General features: G+C 41.4%; 1 protein-coding gene across 1 annotated transcript; it reads right to left on the minus strand.

Annotated features, from left to right (window-relative positions):
- Positions 1–3167: 3167 nt before the first annotated feature.
- On the minus strand, positions 3168–22286 carry cgna (cingulin a; the record flags this gene model as incomplete). The annotated part of the gene is made up of 20 exons (XM_025061497.1): positions 3168–3894; positions 4903–5066; positions 5630–5738; positions 6266–6384; positions 6470–6643; positions 6863–7024; positions 7158–7328; positions 7436–7684; positions 7812–8033; positions 8131–8343; positions 8445–8565; positions 8993–9141; positions 9495–9707; positions 9842–9953; positions 10205–10314; positions 11007–11090; positions 11393–11465; positions 11573–11670; positions 11790–12567; positions 22150–22286. Coding segments are annotated over 20 exons (3597 nt in total), but the record flags the coding sequence as incomplete, so codon positions are not given.
- Between the last annotated feature and the right edge of the window lie 2349 nt (positions 22287–24635).

A 24635-nucleotide genomic window follows, 5' to 3' on the forward strand; every position in this document is an offset into this window, starting at 1 on the left:
CTGACCCAGTCCTTGTCAAACAGCAATAATGAGGATCTGAGGAGTGTCCTTATTGTCCTGACCATGAGGTCACCACAGATGTGAGCCCTGATGAACTGGACTTGGAGTCTTTTTTTTCGAAAAAAAAAGACTCCAAGAAAAATTTTTTTTCAAGAAATTTTTTTATAAAATGTTTAAAAAAAAAATTTCTTGAAAATTCTTTTGAAAAAATAAATTTTTCGAAATTTAAAAAAAAAAAAAAAAAAAACCCTGACTGAGGGTCCCTGGGTCAGAGGTCACAAGGAGATTAACTTTTACAGACAATAACTTTAAAGTTAATTTCTTGTTAGCTGGATCGGTAATTTTTTTTTCCAGAGTAAAGACTTCTTCACACTAATAAGACACTACATGAACGTACTGTATCTCTGTCCTGGAATGAGGACGTGCTGCGTACTGTAGTTATGCTTGTTATGAAGTGGAGCTGGATTAAGGCTAAATACTGGAAGTGCAGACCTGCTCATTACAGTGTGACACTGTAATGATAATCATTTCAGAGGTATTTCAGGAGAACTGAATCAGGTTTAGACTTCTGCTGAAGTCAGGCGTACATAACAATGTTTTTAAAAAGTTGGCGATAACAGTGTTACATTTTTTTAAATATTTTCTGTTAAGTCATTTTAATTTTCACATTTACTTTGTTTTCTCAGTGCTTTTACTGAGCTTTGTTTTCCATGACAAGCTCATGTACTACATGGCTTTATGTTTGTGTATTTAAAAATGAATGTTGTTAAGATTAAGACTGTGAATACTTCTTATTGGTGCTGTATCAGGGATGTGAGTGCAGTAGGATTTGGTCTGGATCTACTTGATCCGGGGCTCTAAAAGAATTAAACTTACATGAGAACTAAACCAATTTTTAATTTTTAATTTATCAGCGTTACGTCACTGGGTAATCCTTAAACACAACTAACTGTTGCATAATTACACGGTTTTTCTCTCAAAGTAAAGTCAAGCAAAACCACAAGTCAGACTGTGGGAAAATAATTAACAAAATAGTCGAACATGTCACGAGAAGACGGTCAGAAAACACAACAAACTCACACACACACACGTGTGTTTGTTCTGAGGAAATGTTTCTAATACTGTGAGAAAACCTTTTCCTCATATCAGTATCATGCGGCAGAACTACATTCTACGAATGATTAAAAAATAATAGACGGAACGATCGGATCCGTTCAACATTTAAGGTTTATTGTTCGTAATTTTATATATGCCAGAGTTTTGTTTTTTTTAATAAACCACAGTTACAGTTACTGAGACTTTCCTCAGTCAATAATGATACAAAAGTCTCATTACAGCAGAATGTTTTTAGATCAGCGGTCCCCAACTTTTTTGGTACCAAGGACCATCGTTGAAGGATCATTAAATTTCCTCCAGACTTCTGTTAGTACCAGAGTCTGAATGACCTGTTGTTGTTTTGGAACATTGACCGATTATCTTTGAATGAAAAAAACTAAAGGGATATGACTGGATACTTTTTGAATAAAGTAAATTAGTAAAACTGAAGTACATTTTTTTAACTGTGTCCCAAATGACCTACGGACCGGCACCGGTCCCTGGACCGGGGGTTGGGGAGCTCAGATTTAGATAATTATGATCTTTACGCCTGAGCTTTATGCAACAGAGACTGAGAGACTGAAGCTCACACTGACAGAAGACAAAAAAAAATCCATCTATATTTTATAGCTTATTTTTTATCAGTAAAAAAAAATCAAGTGGCAAAAAATCCATCTATATTTTATAGCTTAATTTTTATTAGTAAAAAAAAAATCAAGTCGGTTTGGATAAAAGCTTCTGCTAAACGCGTAAATGTAGCGTTGTCACCGTGAGCCTCAGTCAGTCAGCTGGTCATTCAGTCAGTCAGTCTCTTCAACAGTCTCACTCTAACTCTGGACCAACCGTTTTCACAAACCAGTTTACTACTGATTATTAATCAAAAATAAAAGGCTTAATTCAGAGGCACATTTTAAAACAATATACAATGGAATGCATAGAAAGTTGTGCAGTTATAACTAAGAGACATTTATATAAGATTTAATTTAATTTTGGTCTCTGTCTGTGCCAACAGGAAACCAGTCATCCAGTCAGGTACTGAACAGTTACTGAGAAGAGAACCTCCAGTGAACTGACGTCACACTTCTGACTAAAACACAGGCAGGTGTGTCGTAGCTTTCTCAAAAAAAAAACCCAAAAACCCAACCTTTAAATCAACTTAGAGCAGGCATGGGCAAACTAAGGCCTGGGGGCCAGATGCAGCCCATTCAGCTTTTTAATCCGGCCCTCCAAACTTTTCTAAATTATATATTTATATTTACGCGTCTGCCTTATCCCTACAATACCAATGTTTACCCAATAGATGGCGTAAAAAATGATAAAAGGACATTAGCATTTTAGCCTTTATGCATGACTTTTACATGTCATTTATCTTAGTTCACACTGTTCCATTTTAGGACAATTGTGGCCCGCGGGTCAAAAAGTTTGCCCACGCCTGATTTAGAGTCTCTGACAAAAGTGCTATTGATTGATTATTAGTGTGAGGTTAAAGAGGAGACGTCGTCTCAGGCTGCGTTCACACTGCATTAGGATTGTGTTTTGTGTCGTGTGGTTGTTGACATTATCCGCGGGTTGTGACCATCAGTGTCCACTGTGTCCACGGCCCTGAAGTGACCTTTGTGTCACGATGTCACAGGCTGTGTTTTACAGAAGTGAAAATGGACGCTACACGTGACGGTGTGTGTGTGTGTGTGTGTGAAGTAACGAGTTGTTGTTCAACCAACGTTGGTCAGTTTGATCGCTTTGCTTTAAACTGTAAACAACAGACGCCCACTTCTCGCTGCCCCGTGATACCAATGATTTACAATCACATGAAAGTGAAATAATTAAATGTGAAATAATCTGAGATCGCTTTAAAAAACATCAGTTGACTACATGTGAAAGTGGGCGGGGCCAGATTATATTTTAATGAAAATGCTTTTGTGCTGTTCACACTGTCATTAAAAACCCCCCACAGATGAGCAAAAATAAATCAGATGAAGTCACGTTTGTCTGTAGTGTGAACGCAGCCGAGGTGGAAGAGTGAAAAGTGTAAACTCTCGTCTCAAACTATTTTTTTTTTATTAGCTACGAGACAAATTATATACAAAAATACTTACATACATGTATAGTTTTCAGTAGACCAAAATGCATAATTCGTTGAACAAGAATCATTGACAGTACTTCAAATACTACATCTGGTTATGTGTATTACTGTGTAGAAAACTCTGTGGGTTTGTAGTGTTGAATCACAGTCTGTATTTAGTCCCTTTAGGTCATACTAGGTCTCTACTAACTCTCTTTAAGACTCAGTGTGTGTGACTGTAAACTACACAGGAATGTTTAAGAAGAACCCAAATGTCAAAGTCAAAACTTGTTCCGTCAGCACAGGTCTTGACCTGGGAAAGGTCACAGCGGGTGACTGTCAGTAAGTGTCAGTGCTGCAGGACTTGACCCCAGTCTACCATATGACCACAGTGCAGTGTGGAGCGGGTGGATTCCCTGAAATGAAGAGGATGTGTTGCTTCCTTCTATTCACTCGAGTGTGGAAAATTCTACACCTCCCTCGACTGCGGGAAAACGTCGGCGACATTAACGTGCGGTGCGTAGATTTCACTCAGTCCCCACTCAGTTACAGTTACAGTTACTGTGTTACCTGACAGTGGTGTCGAACCTCCGCGGCTTCAACAGGAGCTGGTCTGGAGGTTGCTCTCTGTGAGGATGGAGGTGATGGAGGTCTGGTCGTACAGGCTGTCGTCGTCGTCGTCTGAGCTCAGGGCAGAGGAGTCCAAGGCTGAGCGCTTAGCCGCTTGAGTCTTCCTCCTGTAAGGCATCATCATCATCATCATCATCATCAATATCATCATCACAGTCACTGTTCCTGTACATGCTACATAAAGCAGGTATTATGTCATTCACTTGTTTAAATCTAAAAGTTTTGAATTGTTGATGATAGTACTCCCCCTGCTGGTAACATAATGCTGGCAAAGTTTTTATTTATTTATTTTTATTTAATTAAATCAGAAATAAATTTTATTGCATGCTTAAATACATTTTTGATGATTTTTATCCTTTCAAAAGTCAGTCGCTCCCTGACACTAAATACAGGAGGGATATAGAGGAGGAAATACGATATACACAATATACAGGAAGGGAGGACCTCTTAACCAATGAGAGCATCTGGGGTCATGCCTGCTGCAGTGCACTCATGAACCAGAGGAAGAAGAAAAAAGAAAAAAAAAGAACATGGATGTCAGGAAATGAAGGAAAGTCCCTAATGGATATTTTAATTTTTAATCGCTCCTAGATGATGGTGTTTAAAAAAAAATTATTTGTCATACTTTGAGTCTAAATTAGTGCAACACAAAAGGGTTGATATTTCTTAGCGTTCATCCAATTTGTTTTAAGAGGAAACTGAAAGTCATTGTATTTTTAAGAAGTGTTTCATACACCTTTAATGTGATAAATTAGAATTTTAAAGGCATGACTCATTACCCAGCACTAATTACTTAGTAGTGGAAGAATGACTGGAATTTTTTTTTTGCTGGCGCAGCGTGAGTGATGTCACTCCAGTTTACTGAAACATCTCTTCACACACAGGCGACGGCTGGTAAGTTCTGGAAACACAGAGCTGTCAAATACTGCACCAAACAGAGACTGACTGTAACCTCCACCGGTCGACCGTAAATGACTGTAAATGAATGCAGTCAACAGCTGCAGAATCCGACTACACAAGAATCAATGCATCATCTGTCAGGAAACCACGCTGAGTAATAAACTGGACGAGAGACAGACAAGAGTAAGAATAAAAATGAAAATGAAAGTGTTTACTTCAGCTCAGCCTCCAGGGCGGCGATCCTGGACTGTAAGGCCTCTTTAGTCTCCATCTGCTCCTCCATGTCTCTCTGAGCTTTTCTTCTCAGGCCGTCCAGTCGTTCCAGCTCCGTCTCGCTCTCGTCCACCTGCCTCTTCAGAGCCTTCACTCTCAGAGCAAACTGAAAAGAAAACAATACTTTTTGATGTACAGATACAACGCAGGACAGATATATTAGCCAGGGAGTATTTGTGTTTTTACACACAGTATTCTTGAACATACTACAGTAGCTACAAGTTACATTATTTTTTACTTTAAATGCAGAAAGAGTTACTTAAATAATGCCAAGGCTAAAAATGTTAGTCTCTCAATCTCCCAGGTCAACACTGCACCCTTCTGGTCGAATACTATACTGCACTTTCAGGATTTCAATATCAAATTTTTGAAACATATTTCAAAAATTTCTGTTCCTCTATTAAATAATTCACTGACCCCAAAAAAAGTTGAGAACCCTAGTTTTAGAATATCACTTTTTTTTAAGTCTCATCACTGGTTTATAGAAGCTGAAACAGTATTTGTTATAAATGATGTTGATATTGATCAAAGTTGATATTTGTTTGCTTGATGAACAAATTTAAAACTTAATTAATATAGAATGCTCATTGAACTGTTTACTGTGTATAAAAACAAAAATAATTTATTATTTATTAGTGTTAGTTCTTTCAGACATGTCTTCATGTCTACCTGGTCTCTCTGTTCAGTATGTGACTGTCTCTCTTCGTCCAGTGTCAGATTGAGGTCTTTGAGTTTCCTCTCCAGACGACGCTGAGACGCCACCACGGTGTTTTTCTCTCTTTTCAGAGAGAAGGAAAGAAAACAGAGCGTAAGAGAATCCATTGTAAACAGTCTCAACATCTCGTGACGCTCAGGTTTGTTCACTCGCTGCACCCATTAGGTTATTGAGTCGTACAGTAAACATAGGTCACATGACTTAAATGTACAGAGAACATTTAAAATGTGTTTTTCTAAGTCCAGGTTATTGAGTCGTACAGTAAACATAGGTAAATGTACAGAGAAAATTTTAAATGTGTTTTTCTAAGTCCATAATTTAAATCATAACAACAATTCCACAGGACAATATATGAATGCTAAAATGCTTTTAGCATTTTTCTACGCCATCTATTGGAGAAATTTGAATATTGCAGGGAAAAGGCAGAAGTATAATGATAACAAAAATAAATTATATAATTTAGAAAAGTTTGGTGGGTCGGATTAAAAAGCTGAACGGGCTGCACCCGGCCCCTGGGTCTTAGTTTTCCCCATGCGTGCTGTAATGTCACAGCAAAGAAATTGCTGGTTTGATTCCCACATTACCATTACCTTTCCTCACTGCGTAATCGTTCTTCCAGCTCCAGGATCTTGTTTTCCAGCTGCGAGACTCCTGCCGAGGAACGAGTCTGACCCTCCATGTCGACCACACGAGTCCTCAGCTCCTTCAGCTGTGGGCACAGGTACAGATTAGAGTTGTAATAAAAAAAAATAATGTAAAAAGTGTCAAGCACAGACTGATATGTGCACACATACGTGTCTCTCCATGGTGTTCTTGTCCAGCTCCAGGTCCTGTTTTGAAGACCTCTCCTGCATGAGTTCAGAGCGCAGCTGGTCGATCTGGTCCCTGCTCCTGGACACACGGTCACTCAGCATCTCCACGCTGTTTTTCTCCTCCTCCAGCTCCAGCTCTATGCGCTTCAGCTTGTCCTGACAATCAGAGACGAGACCAAATCAGCTCAAAGAAGAGGAAAGAACTCCCACAATTATTTTAAATCAAAGTACTGTAGTGACCTCTGTCACCAAGACAGAAATTTCACATTAAATGTGGTCATTAAGAGTGACAATAAGAGTGGGGGTAAATAAAATATTTTCAACATTGTCTTGGGACCATCTATGTTTTTTTTTGTCTTGTGAGACGCATCTTACCTCCAGAATGCGAATCTCCCTCGTTTTCTCATTGTAACTGTTTTTGCTGGTTTCTAACTCTCCCTCCAGGTGGCGCAATCTATTGGAAAGAAGTTCTTTATCCAACTGATGGTTGTCTCTTTCCTCAGACACCACCAGGAGCTCTTTTTTCTGCCGTGCAACCTGGTTAAGACAGAGTTAATTTCTCACAGCTACCCAAGAATTCAGAAGAAATAAACCGTGTATTTATAAGTATCTGAATGAGTTTTTAGAGAGACATGGAAACAAGTGTGTGTACAATTAGTAAAACACTCACTTCTTCCTCCAGTCTTTTTACACTGACGCTACGTCGTTCCAGCTCGGTCTGAGCGTCAGTTCCATGACGCTGAACCTCCTGTATTTCCTTACGCGCCTTCTCCTTTTGCTCCTCCAGTTGAGCCTTCAGAGTTTGGGCCTCCTCTGCAGACGACTTGGTCAGAGTTTCAAACTGGAAAGACGTATACAATAATACTGTAAAATAAGGAGCAGGAGCAGAAGGCTCCAGGTCGTCAATGCTTTTTTAAAATGACATCTCCTGGGACGTTTTCTTCAAACCTCTTTGTTAAGTTTGTCCAGAGATCTCTCCTGGCGACGCTTCGTGTCCTCCAGCTGGGTGACGTTCTCGAGAAGCGTCTGCTTTTCTTTCTCTACATCCTGCAGGCGTACGGTGAGTTCTCGATGCTCTTGGTTCAGTCTGGAGACTTTTCTGTTGGCCTCATCGAGCTCCGATCTCAGGCTTCTCACCTCGGAGTGCAGGTTCAGCTCCACCTCCGAGCTCTCCGTGGCGCTGGTCTGCAGCTGGGCCTGATGGAAACACACAGTGTGAGATTTGCAGTAATGTATGTGTATGTGTGTGTGTGTTTGTGGTTCTTAGCATCACCTCTTGTATGTGTATGTGTGTGTGTTTGTGTGCGTGTGGATGTAGCATCACCTCGAGTCGCGAGACTTTATCCTTGAGACGAACGTTTGCGTTTTTCTGTTCCTGCTGGGATTCTTCCAGTGAGGCCAGTTCCATCTGAGTTTTGTTCAGATTCATTTTACTCTCCTCTAGTTTGATTTCCGTCAGCACCAAATTCTCCTTGAGCTGAGTGATTTCAGTTCGTGTGTCGTCGAGCTTCTTCTCCAGCTCTGACACAGTGGCTGGGTCTGGGAGCTGCGTGGTAGACCCAGAAAGGACACATGAGGGGATTACTTTTTAGAGGAGCCATTATCTTAAACCCTGAACACTTCACTGGAAAACTAAGCCAAACCTTCTTGTTTTTCTCCTGAGCTCTGGCGTAGTCATCTTTAGCCCGCTGTAACTGGCCCTTCAGCCTGTCAATCTCATACTTCAATTCCGCCTCTTGTTCTTGGTGAGATTTTTTCAGGGCGATAACCTCCATGACCTTCTTGTCAAACTCGGTTCTTTGTTTCTCCAGCTCAGATTTTGACTTCTGTAAATCAGCAGTGTTTCGCTGCAGCTCCTGGGAAAAAAAACAAAAACAAAGGATCAATATCATGGTGAAAATGTTTTATATTTACTGTTACCTCAGTGACAGTGTGACACAGTGTGTGTTTACTACACCTGGTTTAAGGCTTGTGTTTGACTGTGGTCGATGGTCTGTTGCTTCATGGTGCTGACTCTTTCCTGCAGCTCCTTCAGTTCCTCCTCAAACTCCTCTTTTTCCAGCCGAGTTTGCAGCAGACTGAAAAATGTTAATGAGATATTTACTGTTAGCCAGCTGTCAGGGAAAACTGAACGTTGTGAAGTAGAAGAAATAGTTGCATTTTACATTTTTAAACAGGGAACAGATCAGCGTTCCTATCAGCACTTGTTTTTTATGGCTAAAACTTTGCTGCTGTTGAACGTTATTTTTCTGGCACACTTCCAACTAAGAACTAACATGTGGAGGATCCTGACACCACAGTAATGCTTTGGTAAACACAACGTGACAGTTAGTCAATTCTAACAGACAAACTCATTAGTTTGTGTCTCTCATTTTGTTTGAGGGCGGCTGGTTGGCTCTCTGAACAAACAGAGAGGAACAGAGAGCAGGAGAGAGAAGAGAGGCACAGACTTCAGCAGATTTCAGGCCATAAATAATAATGCTGGAAGACCGTTTCCAAACTCACTCCTGTTTAGTTGTTCGAAGTTCATCCCTGGTGGCATGAAACTGCTCCATCCAGTGGCTGCTCTCGTCTCTGCAGTCCTCCAACTGCTGCTGCAGGGTCCGAACTGATGCGTTGACACGTAACCGCTCTGCTTCTATTCCTGCATGAGACTAAAGCAGTAGAGAAAAATCAGTTCAGATCATCAGTAGAGCTAGTGAGGGAAAAAAAAATCTCTTTTAAATTTTAATTTTTATCACAGAGAATAAAAAATTAAATGAAAAAAACTAAACAAAAATAAAGTATTTTATCCCACTTTCCTAGGTTTGTGATTCCTGGTGTACTAGTTAATGCACAATGCACACACTCCAGCCCACTAGGTGGCAGTAATGCTGATAAAGATTGGCATTAAGATTGCTCATTATTTTTTTTAACTTTTATAGGACGTTTGTATGACAGCGTGGATGTGTTGAAATTGTTGTCAAACGTAGATGACTTATGTGTGCGCACACACACACACACACACCTCTGACACCTGCTCCATGCTGCTGCGCAGCTTCTCCATGTCGACTCTGTACTGCTCCCTCAGAACCTCGATCTCCTTGTCGTGTGTGGCCACCTCATCCTTCAGTGCTCCTTTCAGAGCCGTGAGCTCCCTCTCCTTCTGCCTCAGCGTCTCCTCCAGCTTGTGTTTCAGCTGGCACACCTCCATCAGCTGAGTCTGACAGGACATCAGATCCTGCACAGACAGCGGGGAGACAACACACCATATCAGGCTGGTACTGCTGACATTTCAAAGGCTAATAAAATTGCAGTCAACTGAAGGTGTTTTCATGAAGTTTCTGCCTCAGCTTCAGTATTTTTTGGCGCTACCGTCTTGCTGCCGTTTTCTCTTCTCAGTTCATCTTGAAGCCCGGCCAGCTGGTCCTCCATCGCTCTGGCCCGAGCCTCGGCGTTCTCCCTCTCCATGCGCAGCTGAGTCAGCCTGCGAGAAACAGCAGTGGAATTAATGATTCCTCTGATCCCATGACAGTAGTGTGTCTATGAGACTCTGTGAATGAAATACAATAACTGCTTGTTCAGGGGGGTTTCTAACAATGGTGGGCTTGAACACACACACAGTGGAGATGTCTTCACCCATTTTACTCCCCACCACCAAGACTAGTAGACAATAGTGCCCAGTCAATTCTAACTTTTCCACTGTGTGTGTGTGTCCATGTGCTGCCGTGCTCTCACTCTGATTGTGTTTCATTCAACTCCGTCTTCTTCCGGTCAACCATCTCCCTGAGTTGCAGGTTTTCATCCAGACAGGACTCCAGCTCATCTTTCAGAGTGGCATCAGAGTGCTACACACACACACACACACACACAAGCAGCCATGATGAATAAATGAGGCCAGTGAAACATGAGACATCAAGAAGCCCTGGCTGCATAAACAATGGCTTTTAGGAAATGTTAAGGCAGCCTGGCCAACTGATCAATATGCATAAAGGATTAGGTTCTCAGGAGCTATTAGAGATTAAAACCTATCGAACTTACTTGAGTCAACATGTCACGAGGCCTCAGTGAAGTCTTTGTGTACGTTCACCTCTGACCAGGCTAAAGGGCTTCAAGGCTGAGTCAGAGGGTTAATTTGAAGTGCACTCCAAACAACCCAAACCAATCTTGGTTACTTTTTCTTTTTTTTTTTTTAAACCAAGTGAAATCTCTGTGGAGAGCCTCCTCCAGTTTCAACCAGCCAACAGCAATTTCCTTCACTTGGCATTTAAGAGCTTTCATTGTAAGTAGTGTTTATGTGTGGAACTGGATGAGCTCTGTGTAATTAGAGTCGAGCAAAAAAGCAGGTTCCTCTCAGAAAGTTCTAATCCTGTCGAAGAATCCACTTCAAACAGTTTGACTGAATGCAGATTTTGTTCAAATAAAATAAAAAAATAAAAAATGAAAACAACTAACAAAGTGTTTTTCACCTCATTTAAAGACAATGTTTAGTGTTGGAAAAAAAAAATCATATCAGATTTCTTATTTTAGCATTGCTCACCCCTCGTCCTGCTCTCAAAGCGGTTTGTAGCTCAACAATGTTTCTCTCCAGTTCTCTCTTTTCTCTCATCCACTCATCTTTGGGCTGGAAAATGATGAGAAGAGTCAGAAATGTTACAGAAACTACAGACCAGAAGTGCATTTTTGAGGACAAAAGTTTTAGAGTTAAAAAGTATTTCCCCACTGCTGGTAATCTGAGTAAGAAAATAACTTAAGACCTAATAAGTAGGACACAGCACTAAAGAGCAATGTGTGTAAGTGAGATAGAAATTAAACACAAGAAATTCCATGGAGTTATCTAGAGACTTATAAAACAAAAAGTATTTTTCTTAGAAGCACCGACTGTTTCCTTAAATGAGTCTTTTTATAAAACAACATGAGACAAACCTTTGTGTTCTTCTCAATTCTTTGAAGGATGAGCTTAACTTTGTGCCTGATGACAACGTCGTTCTCCTTTGTTCTGCGGTGATGAAAAATGTTGAACAATAACCGCTTTATTACTGTCATCTTTTCAAACTGACCACCATCTGTTTCATTTCAAATGTGGCTGAAAGGGAGGAGAAATACCCTTGCTTCAAAATGTTGTACACATTCTGCATCAGCTGCTCCTCCTCACTGCTCATCTCTGCACTTTGACCCTGGTCCAGCAAAAGGTCAGGGGTCACCTTAAGACATAGATACAAAAAAAAAAAAAAACTGCTCTTGCAATTTTGCATGCTAAGCAATTCATGGAGCACCCAGGAAATGGGGTTTCTGACCTTGGCAGAACGAAATGAATTCTTACTTGTGCCTCAGACAGACTGGCCTGCGGTGCCGCTGCAGACGGATATCTCCCCGGCGAAGTGCGCTGATTAGCAGAGTGCTCAGGTGCAGGTGGTCTCCGCTGGTCCACAGTTTGGCCTCCATCAAACCGGTTCACTTGTCTGCTCACGTTCGTCTGCCTCTGGTTGGACTGAAACTCGTTTGTTTGGTGAGGAGGGTCCTGGTGGGAATGACTCTTCTTCCCTGGCTGCAGCGTCCCATTTAGACCCGTCTGATGTGACCCACCCCACATATTCCTCTGCATGCTCCCATCTCTACCACTGACCCGCTGAGTCTGATCTCTCTCTGCTCTTAGTCCTATTCCACCGTCTAGGTTTCCATAACTACCAGACTTTCCATCCCCGGGCGGCCTGGACAGGTGAAAGTCCTCGTATCCTCCCTCTCCATCCCTGTCCAGCAGTGACCCGTGGGACTGGGCCCGACGTAGAGCTCCTCCCTGGTCTCTTCCACCTCCTCCTCCTCCTGCATCCACCACCTGAGTTTCCGACTCTCTGTTCCTTGGAAGGCTGTTGTAGCCCGGTGAGTAATGAGTCTTGAGCTGAACCCCATATGAATCTCCTTTTTGTCCGTCCTTCAGGACCACATAGGGCTGACCTGCGATACCCTGCACCCTGACTGCCACGCCATATTTGGGTTGGGGTACAGGTTTTCCAGGACCACTGTGCAGGTATTCATCAACGAAGCGAACCTGGACACCGTAGTCCACCGGGGTCTTTCGACCTGAGGACGGTGCACAAATGCTGTCAACAGAGTAAAGGTGGGGTGGGAGACAGGAAGCCAGGAAAATGAGTACCTGATAACAATGTTAGTAAACTGTCATGTCTATCTGGGTGAAAAGAAAAAAAAAACTGATGACCAAAATAAAATATAAACCAAATAAAATCATGCTTTGATTTTTTTTAAAACGCCAGAATGAAGGAAGTTTTTAAATTAATAGTTTTGGCTAAAATTTAAAGATATATTTTTGTTCACTAGCTAGCTCAATAATAGGCAACAAACAAAGAGAAAAAACAACTATTCTTTAAATTTAGATAATTATAATAATAATACTGGTCTAATACAGTAAATACAATATATACAACATATTGGGTAATTAAATACACAGCTAGCCACTTTACTAGAAATGTAGCTAGATGCTAGCTAGATAGATATAGATAGATGACATACTAGAAGAGACTAATAGATACAGTAGATGACTTGCTACATAGATAGCTTGTTAGCTAGGTAGATCTACTGAGCTACAAAACTCAAGATCAAGTCTTTTTAAACCAACACCTTGGGAATGCATTAATAACAAACTCTGGGGGGAAAAAAAAAACGTTCCAGTTTTAGGTATTTGCTCTCAAGGACTTTGTCCTCTTCATTAGTCATTAACCTGGAACACAAACTCTCCTGTGGTATCACTCTGCTCTCGTAAATACCAAGCTCCTCCTTGAGTTTGGAAACTTTCCAGTCAGATACCAGAACCTAAACCCTAAATCCGCCAACCAAACAAAAGAGGTCAAATACAAATACCGATGATTCCAGACTTTTTTCTTTTTTATCAGTATCTAAATCCAACACTCATTTGTCCTTTTTGACTCACTAATCCTTTTTTTTTTTGCTTGTTGGGGAAATCTAAAACTCTCACACTGCACTAATGTCAGGCCACAGCCATAAATCACTGTGAAACATGGAACCCTGTGTTAGTTCCTTAATGTACCGAACACTGCTGATATTAAATTGACTCACTTGTCATTCCCTGTGTTAGATTCCCACCACTCCCCCACCGACATTATAAAAGTATGGTTCATTAGGCACATTTGAAGGCCATTACAACACTCCCTCCTGACCTCTCATGCTACAGTATGTACCGTCCCCTTCCTCTCAACAGCTTTTCAAGGTGAGACACTGAACGTGCACGGGGGAGTTGAAAAGGGAGGGTGAACCGAAAGTGAGGGGTGAAAACAACCGGGATTCTTCTCTTATCAGTGCCTTGTGTTATAAACTCAAAGTCAAACTGTTCCTGTGAAGAACACTGCCCTGTACACACAGGACGGACAACAGAAGTAAAACACAAACACTGAAAGTATTAAACGCACTCAAACTATCAAGTTTCAAACTAGATTTTGAGCTGTAAAACACAACTTAGAAAAGCAAATGAATTAACAAAAAAATATTCTATTGAGTTTTTCTCCCTATAAAAACAATGACATCCATGTTTTGTGCATTTTATACTTCCACTGAAGTACTGACGTTCTCCAGGGGAGGCACACCTCACGTTTTGAAACCCACCGCTGTGTTAATGTATAACATTTACAAGTTTTTTTACAAGTGTTTTGACAATCCTCCTATAAGTTGTTGGTCTGTTTTGGGATGTTGTAAAGAGTTCAGCTCTTCCTAAAGTTCCAACTTCCTTGGACTTTGAACAACTTCTGCGAGGGAAGATCTGTTCCTCCTGTTCCACTGGACTCTGTCTCTGTCTGACAATATTTAATATGCAGATATGAATTATGATGCGTATACCAACGTACAACACAACCAAGGAATTCCAAAACCATAGAGGAAATAAACAAATTACTGACAACTTAAAACCACCAACGATATATATATGCGGAGAATCATTCTGAAGACGTCACCTAACACGATACTGATGACCTCTGAATGTCATCTGTGAGCTTGTGATGCCTGAGCATCAGCGTCAGCAGGTCAAGCTCTTCATCCGATTTGCAGTTAGTGGATAATGTCATCTGTGAGCTTGTGATGCCTGCGCAGGTCAAGCTCTTCATCCGATTTATAGTTAGTGGATTTTTTTTTGCCCACCCTTTGGGAACCAGAGTGGAAGCACCTTGTCACAGCACATCTGCCAAGTCGAGCATGAAGTCTGCAGCCCACTGCCTCCACACAAAGGTCAAGGGAACACATTGCATACGGGGTGAAAAAAAAATGACCAAAAGGCAGTGCATTCATTAAATACAAAGAGCAGCTCTGATCAATGAAGACCTGAGCTCCAAGGTGGTGGAGAAGAGCAAGTTCAACATAGAATAACATCCTTTCATTCTTCATTAGTTACTTATTTTCTATGGCTCACAGGAAGAAGACCCTGCCAGCTCCGTCAGGGATAATGGAGTGAGGGAACCCATCCTATTGTGCAGCTGATGTGGGGCGGAAAATGAGGGCAGTCACTCTGAGAATGCTAAAACTATCCCCGCCTTCTTTTGTTCAATCCCTCACATTGTCTGTGATTACAACAAGTTTGCTTCATAGCAAATATTCTCATCACCCCCCCTCTCCCCACTTTACCTTAAAGCTAACTACACAGAGCCGCTAACCAACAGGCTAACCAACAGTGAGCCCTTTACTTCATTTTGGTGTTGGCTTTCTGTAAAAACATCACTTTGGACTGTGCACAAAAATATCATTTAAACTGAAACATAATTCCTTTGAGTCCCTCAATCACACAAGTTATTATTTAAATGCATATGTTTGGGAATTAAACCGTACAGCAGCTTTTACAGTCAAAGATAAAGTGATTATCGAGCTCATGTTCCTCAAGCTATATTGACGAGGGCTTCACCTCCAACCTCAAATTGAATTCTAGCAAATTAAATCAAATTGGGATAATTCCCTGTTAAGCTCCGTGTCGGGATAGAAAATATGATTATGAGATGAGTGGGTGTGGAGAGAAATGACACAACAGCAGCTGCAGTATCTGTGCGGTTGTAAAAGTGCCTGTGCTGACTCATGGAATCGGTTATTTCAACACACCACTTTTAGCCTGGCCTAAAACTGTCAAAGAAATACCTGGAGTCAGGAGAAGAAGCCCAACTGCCATAAAAGACATAAATAAAATTAAACATTTGTTGTTTTTTTTAAAAATATATTCACATTTGGAGCCGACTTCAATTGTGCTGATAGTTTGTGCCAATTGTGTGCAGTCTTGCAGCTAAATGCTACTTCACTATGGTTGCTCTAAACTCTGGGCTCCACTAACTGGCCTGGGTTTGAGGGTCACTGGATTTATATTCAATTAACATTCCATTGTGCAATTCTATAAATTAATATCTTATTTATTTTGGAATATGTGGCTTTGCCGCCATTTGTTTCTGTTTTATAGGGAACAAATATATTGAGATATATGTTGTGTATATATATATATATATATACATTTTGATTTGGGGATCAAGACACCCAGCTTTACTGCAGAACTTTGCTTACAAATTCTTCGAGTTTCCATACATATTCATACATATATATACTCATACTGTATATGTGTAGTATACTGTACACGACCTTCAAATTAACAATGTCAGTGATAACATATCAAGTATGACTGATTGACTGTAAAGTAACACAAAGCTCTTACGGCTGTTTGAGAAGTTTCACACGAGCAGCTGATTAAAACATAAACGTGAATGAGTGTAAGGTGTGTCTGTTTAAGGACAGACAGACACTCAGTCCTCAGAGTATTCCTGACATTAAACCAAACACTTATCCTCTGCTACAGCCTCCTCCTTCTCCTCTCTACACTACACCTCTTAAAGACCAAAACATACAGACACATTTACTCACTTTTTTCCTTTGTGCTTTTAAATCCAACAAAGTTCACTTGGCATCACAGAGAATCTTCAGTTGTACGGGCACCAAACAGTCCATACATGACTCTGTATTCCTGAAACGTGACCACAAAGCCTCCTTTTTCCTACACATTCCACACACTTGTTTCCCTCAGTGTCTACCTCACCAACAAAGGCGTATGTATGTGCACCTTGTCCGGCCCAGGAGTCCTCCCTGGGGCCAGAGACTGGATCTTACAAAGAAGAGCTTCTCTGGTGTTTGTGAGACGTGTCAAACTGAAATATATTTTTAAAGAGGAAAATAAAAATAGTTTTTAGCTGAATGGTAACAAAAAGAATTCTAACCATATGGGTTTTTTTGTCCAAATCCAAAGATATTCCATTCACTGTCACAGAGCGGTGTGAAAAATTACATTTCAGGTTATCTGAGAATTTGTGTTCATTACATGATCGTTTGCTCTTCCTTGATAAAATAGTTATAATGCAACGCAGCATTCATTTAGTCAGTGATTCATCAAATACAGCCACATTAGTGCAGATCATGAGATTTAAGTCAGGCAAAAAAAATGTAAATGGGTCACACTGTGTGTGTGTGTGTGTGAGTGAGAGAGAGAGGGAGAGAGAATCTCAGCAAGTGAGAGAGCTCCAATTCTCTCTCCTCAGGAGTCACACACACTCCTTGAAACATGAAACCATTTTACAGGTTCATTACTATCAGTGTTAAATTGTGTTGACATTTATCAAAGTGACTCAGGCTTCGCTTCTCTTTACAGTTGTCATACTGTATGACAGACATTCTGTAGGTGTAACCATCCCGTTTTTGTAGAGACACACATCAGAATCACCTGATGTCAGTCTCCCTCACCCTGTCCCTCACCCTGTCCCTGTCCCTGCCAGTCTACACTGTCACTGCCTGATTAATATGAGGAAAAAATACATTTGACCCTGTCCCTGTCCCTCACCCGTCTACACTGTCACTGTCTGATTAATAAGAGGAAAAAATACATTTTTATTCTTGATAAATATAACATAACATTATCAATAGTGTACTCCACTAACAGAACTAACAGCATTTAAAATTAATTAAAAATAGCTATTTTTATTTTATGTTTGACAGAGGTAAGAGGATTTTGACTGAATTTATAAATATGATAATAGAAGGTACAAAATTATTTCTGTTTTCTTTTTACAATTTTATCATAATTTATTTACCCCTGACGTTAACATTATAGTTTTCTGAGTAAACAAACGGTATCTGTAAAGGTATAATGCTTATAATTTATCGTTGTTTGCAGCTGATTGCAGATTAGAAATTAGTCCAAATTAAAACTTCAAATAAGGTCAAATATTTGCTCATTCCAGGTCAGTGATGACTGGAGCAAACACTGTTCTATTTGTTACTAAACATTTGACTTTTTTGTGTACAAAACAACATTTTCTGACAATATTTATCGGTGCACTGTTTTTCCAGGATCGTATTCCCCTGATGGCAGTGTTAATACAAACAAATAGCTTTCGTAGAATCGTTTATACCGACGTGTACTCTTGTTCGGTTGGTTAGAAAAATAAAGTGCTCGTTGTAATTGTTTCAATTCACGTCGCATAACGGGTATAAATGACAATACACGTACAAACAAACGTAGCGTTAGAGAAAAGAAGCTGCTCTCCGTGTCTTTTAGCCTCATCTCATTAAACTCACGTTAGCTCGCGAGCTAAAGTGACCAAATGACAATAAAAACTCACGGACAGGTCCACACCAGTATTAAGAGCAACAACACAGAAATAACTCGAAGAAATAAAAACAGAACATTCTAGTTTTCCAACAGTCTCACAGAGCGAACAAGTGTCAGATACCCACTCCTCTATGTTAGAAAAAAAAAAACAACAACCATAAAGTTACCTCTCTCTTTCCAGTTATGGCTCTACTCCTCTGTGACCTCGGTCTCCGCTAATTCGCTCCGTAACTCGGCTATTTTAGCCCCTCGGTTAAAGTCCCCAGTGAAAAGTGAGAGGATAAACCAGCTCTAACCGCAAATGAACACAGCAACAAGTTCATCTTTCAGCAACCTGTTACCTTTGTCGTCGATGAAAACACCCCGCCCAGCGTCTCCACAGACAGCGTCACGATTGGAGCAGCGCGTCAAAATAGGCGGGACTTAAGATGTCGGCTTGGATTTTTACTGGTCAGAACGCTGCGTCAGTCATTTTACAGTGCTGCGCCACCTTCAGACCCTTTTTCTAAGAGTGGGAGTTCTTTTGCACTTCAGGTGACGAACAGTAAACAGTAAAAAGAAAAAAAAAATCACTCACGGCGAAGGTGAACACATATTTTAGTTCCTATAACAAACCAGTAGATGGTGCAAATCAGTACAGACGAGTTAGTTAGGGCCCTTTGCAGCTTTTACACCCAGATACTGACCCCAGGTGGGCAAAGAGAGCGCAGTGAAATCATTTTTTTTAAGTTTCGCGGTTACGTGTGTGATTATTTATTTTACTTTTGTATTACAAATAAGGTTAATTGATGTTAATTGTGGTTTGAAATGAGTATACCGCAAGAAAATAATATTTTCTTGCTATACGCAAATATTTATGTAAAATAAAATAATTTTACTGATGCCTCTATACATACACTACCCAGGAATTGTAATTTGTTGTTTCACTACTCAGGAATTGTAATTTGTTGTTTCTATTATGGGGTGTGTTAACTTTGTTTATTTATATGAAGTTCAAATTTTAAAATCAATAAAGTTATGTTTGGAGTTCGGGAGAAACCAAGTTTCCCTTTGTTCAATTTTTTTTTCTTGAGAATCTATTTAAATGTTTATAATTCAGTAAAAAAAATCCAAAGTCTCCCCCGCCCCACCGTCACGGTCCCTCCTCTCCACACTCCAGCGACAGTCCCACACTCTCTGCGCGCACCAAACTTTCCACTCACATCGTCTTTCTCCACTCAGACTCAGACACACAAACGCACCATCTCAGGCTCCGGTTATGGGAACTTTACTGGGTTCGAAGAAAAATTTTCAGTTCTTCCGAGTTTACGCCTTGGAGAAGCTCCTCTTTAAACTGCAGGGATAGTTGTTACTGCACAGTGCCGCCGGCTGATGATCTCCAGGGGCGCATCAGAGGTGTTCTGATTGTCAGGAGTTTTAGATGCAGCAGGGATCAGCACATCATAATAAAGGTGTTCCTGCTCGAGCTGGTTACGCAGACGTGACTTTTTAATTGAAGTTATCTGCAGGCGTGCGTGGGAGGAAAAAAAATCGTGTGCGTAAATTTGGAGCTTTTGCGCACGTTCCAATTGGCTGCAGTTTGGTTCGCTTTCGCGAAAGATCTTTAGGCATTAATTGGCATCTGTCAGGTGCGATAACAACCATCGACGGCCATGGCAAAATGGTTTAATTTCCCCATTAACCTGAAGAACGGGAACGAGAGAGTCCGCTCAGCCTCCGAGTCTGGACCACAAACGCGACCAAAACCGTCCTTTTCTCGCGACAGCTTAAAGGGCAATCAGCGCAAAGATGGAGGAGTTGGGGGGCTGTTAGCGGGAAGAAACAGGAAAAATTCGGCTACGGAGTTGGGTCGTAACAATGCAAGTTCTGGAGGGACCGTCTGGGACAGTCTTACAAGTGGAAAAGGCCGTAAAAACTCCAGGATTGAGACCGGGACACCTGATGAGAACCGACCGGTGAGGACGTCCAGCCTGGCTCAAGCCTACATCAGCAGGATGATCAAAGTGGACAAACAAGAGAAAACTCCCAAACTCAATGGGATCAGTGAACAGAAGGTGCCAGAAAACGAGAAAGTGAGGCCCGACATCAAGACAACGGTGAGTATGTTATTTCCTGATGGTGAAAATGTTCATTTGTGTGTCATTTTTAACCTATCATATACAGTATTTAAACAGAATACGATGTGTACAAACTAACAGTGCATCGACCCAATATTTCAATGGATGTACAGTCTGTTCTTTTTGCCCCCCCCCCCACACCCCTGACCTTTGTTCATAATCCTGTATTTAGTTTCCATCAGTCTCAAAAGAATACAATGAAGTTTCACCACATTGTGTCAGATCAAACAGGCAAATACAATGTGCTGACCTCTTTGCACAAGTATTTCCGCTTGTCCCTCCATTAGTTGTCACTAAGTCATGGACACTACACACATACACACACACACACAAAGGGGTGTATCAGATCCCCGTCCCTCGGTGGCTCTTTTGACTCCAGGTAACATCTGAAAAGGTGCAGCCCATCATTGTGCTTTGTAACTGGTATATTTATCTTCTCCTCACAGTTGATTATTCTGGAAGACTACGCGGATCCTTTTGATGCCGACAAAACCAAAGAGCAGAGAGCGGCCGAGAGAGCAGGAGTGAACGACGGCTACATGGAGCCCTACGACGCCCCACTCATCATCACAGGTGAAGGCAGATAAAAAGTCAAAAAAGTCAAACTTCACTTGCTGCTAATGTAACATCCTTGTCGAAGGGTTAAGTGTCTGGTTTTTTACTACTAACTACTACTTTAAAAGAGACTCAGAGACAGGTTAAATTCCCAGCCTCATTCCAGCTTCCCTCCCTGCTGGCGGTTGCTATAGGAACAACGTTGTGCTGGGACAAAGGGTGCAGCTTCCTCTTCTAACTTCCTGTCTCCTGCCTGTGTTTCCTTTGCCCCCTTTCTCTTGATAGGAACTTGGCCCGAGTGCCCCCTTTAGCCTCCTCACACACAGACAGACTTGTACACATAATACTTTATGATGCCATAAATCAAAACGACCCCCCCCCCCACACACACACAGCCCTTTCCGAAAAAACCTACATCCCCCATCCCTCGCCCAATCACTTCCCAGCAGTCAGGAAGTAGCCGGGTCGGCCAGCCAATCAGCATCAGTGTTGACCTTAGCATCCTGTAGTTCCATTGTTTGGACACACAATAGTGCAGACACTCAGGCTACTTGTTGGACAGCAAAGAAACATAACAAGAAAAAATTTGCAAAAGATGAAATGACTTGTTTGAACTACAACTGTACACAGACGAGCGTGTGGAACTGTGGTGTCACATGTCTGCCTGTAGGCTGTTTAAAAGTTGTACTTTGACAGAGAACAGTTGACTGTCCTTATGAGCTCACAGATCATTCAGTGCAACATTCATTCAGACATTTATGGACGACTCCTCTCCGAGGTTAAATGGAAGGTGCGGCCAATCCCAGCAGTGGAAGGACAAAAGTTAGGTTAAGCCTAGACTTGACTGAAATCATATAAAGTTCTGTCTCCAAAGACCCATATGTTCTGTTAGAAAATATTAACTATTTCAAATGACAGAACCTATGGGATCCAGCCCAGCAGAGGTCGCCATACTGGTTGTGAACACACCCCAGTAATTTGGTTTTTTTTGTTTGTTTTTTTTAAAATCCATTAGGTCAGTTTAATTTTTTTTTTGTAGTTGATTATGGTAAAAATATCATTACAAAAGCAATGCAACATGAACCACTCTCAACAAGATACACCAGTTTGTGTAAATCTAATTTGGTTATTATCACCAGAGGAAAACAGTTACTAACTTTCCTCTATTTTCCAATCGAACTACACCCTCCCTCCGCCAGACGGACACAGGAATACAGTAGGCGTTTTAAATATGTTGTTGAGTATGCAATCCATCAATAAATCAAATCATGAAACTACATATGGTTACGTTAAGGTAGGAATATTTAAGGCGTTGTATATTTGTGACATAAATCATAAACAAATGTTCGTATGACACTGACCCCGGTTTACTTGACCATTCTGTCGTAGAGGTTCGCAGACGGGGCTCCAAAGATCTCCTGAAAGTGTGTGTTCTGCTCGACCGTGGCTCCAAGAAAGGGAAGGCAGATGAGATCAAGACCCCGCCTCCTCCAAATATCTATGACACACCCTACGAGGGCGGACTGGAGGGAGACGGCGACGGCGGCGTGTGGATCCCCGTCTCTCGACCGGAATCCGACGGCCGTCCTGCCGGGGAGTATGAACTGCCCTGGGAGTGGAGAAAGGAGGACATTGTTAGAGCGCTGTCAGGTAAAAGAGGGAGAGCGTGATTGGATGGAGAACTGAGGGGGCGGGGAGGGGGTAGGAGTGGGAGGAAGGATACTATGAGTTTAATTGCACAGTGTTGTCACAACCATTTTATGTTTGAACAATCCCACCAACTCTATTTCCAAAGACATGTTTATCTTAGTTGCGCTGGTCTACGTTGATCGACTCTCACATTGTCTTTACTGTTTGTTGCAGCTCAGTTCGAAGCGGTGGATTGTTCTACCGGTAAAGACAACAGTTCAACCACCGGCCGTCAGCAGCAACAGACGTTGAGACAAAAGAACTGGAACCACAAAATACTGGTTCCCTCCCCTCCATCCTCCTCCTCGTCTCCATCGTTCCCCTCCTCACCTATCCTTAAACTCTCCCCTCTCACGCCTCCATCTCCATCTTTCCCCACACTTAAGCTTTCCCCGCTGTCTCCCTCCTCCAGCGCTAACAAACACTCTCCTCCGTCTCCTACGTCTGTTGGTGTCCCACTGGACGGAGATGAGGCTAAACTGGACCCCAGTCTGCCCCTGGAAAAACAAAGGTGAGGCAGAAGAAGAGTCTCGAGCAGGCGTGGGCAAACCTTTTGACTCGCGGACCACAATTGTCCTAAAATTGAACAAAGCGGCCGGTTCAGGAGCAGATACGCGTGGGCAAACCTTTTGACTCGCGGGCAGACAGAGACAGAGATAAACAACATGTCAAGGTCATGGATAAACGCTAAAATGCTTTTATCCTTTTCTACACCATCTATTGGGGAAACGTGGGTATTGCAGTGAAAAGGCAGAAGTATAATGATAATTATATCATTTGGAAAGGTTTAGCGGGCCGGATTAAAAAGCTGAACGGCCCCGCATCTGGCCTCCGGGCCTTAGTTTGCCCATGCCTGGTCAAGAGTCTCCTCTGTTTATACATTATCCATGCTTGGTTCTGTCTTCAGACCTAACTTTAGCTGTGTCTGTCTGTCTAATGTTGAAGAAGCCATTTAAATGGAATGGTACAATCGCCAAATTTGGCTGATAAACTCCATAAAAACGAGATAACACTATGTCAATCTGAGTTAAGGAGCACAATCTAAATGATACTAAAAAAGCCATTAAATGTTGAAGCTTTAGTGAACACTAATGGAAGCTGCGGGGCCGGGGGTACGTACAACTGTATTTTTTTTTCTGCCCATAAATCAAGTCACATGTGGAAAATATACCAAGCCACAAACACAATACAAAAATCAATATTTGGTTCATACACAGCACATTCTGATGATCGATGTTTACACTTGGTGCATTTTAATTTTAATCATTAGTTTGTGGATTTTATTTTAGTCAGTTTAACCTAATCATGAATGAATATCCTCCGTGTTTCAGCTCTTCCAGCCGGTTTATAAATGACTTTTGTCTGTAACCTTGTCAGCACCAAACTGTATCCTCGTAGATCTCTCCCTGACGCCACATACACAGGGACTCCCCATATTTTACTTGTTGTCCTGACGGCGTCAGCTTTGACACTGCCAATGTATTCATTCTACGGCACATGTCTTGATTTATTTACGCAGAGTTGAAAATGCCTCCATCAGCCTCTTTTATTTGCCTGTCAATCTTTATTTCTCTTCCCCCGTCTCGCTCCCTCTCTCTCACCATCATCACCTATCATTAACTTGACATCTGACTTATCTCAGTATGTCAGTGTGATTTCATGTCGATGACCTCCGTCTCTCAATGTGACCCACCCTCCCTTTTCCCTCTCTTAGCTGGTACCATGGCAGTGTGAGTCGACAGCAGGCTGAGGCTCAGCTGCAGCGCTGCAGGGAGGCCAGCTTCCTGGTGAGAGACAGCGAATCAGGAACCAGCAAGTACTCCATTGCTTTAAAGTGAGTGTGGGCGTTTTATACATTAAAGTTCATTCCAAAAATACACAATTAATTCAGCGTCGGTTATCTAGAGATATGGTGCTTCGAAAAGTTAGAGTCAATCAGTTATCAGTGAGGACCGTTCCATTTCTTTATAGGAATTACTTAACAAAATTAAAAATTATACAGAGTCAATAATACATGCACTTTTTTAAAAAAGGCTACAGTAGCTCTTTATAGGAATTACTTAACAAAATTATTAGTAGCATAAGAGACTTGACTATCCATATATTGTTTTGGAATGAAATAGAACAACAGTAGCGTAGCATAGTATAATAGTATAGT

This window comes from Cynoglossus semilaevis, chromosome 13, assembly GCF_000523025.1.
Source record: "Cynoglossus semilaevis isolate Cse_v1.0 chromosome 13, Cse_v1.0, whole genome shotgun sequence".
Lineage (NCBI taxonomy): Eukaryota > Metazoa > Chordata > Actinopteri > Pleuronectiformes > Cynoglossidae > Cynoglossus > Cynoglossus semilaevis.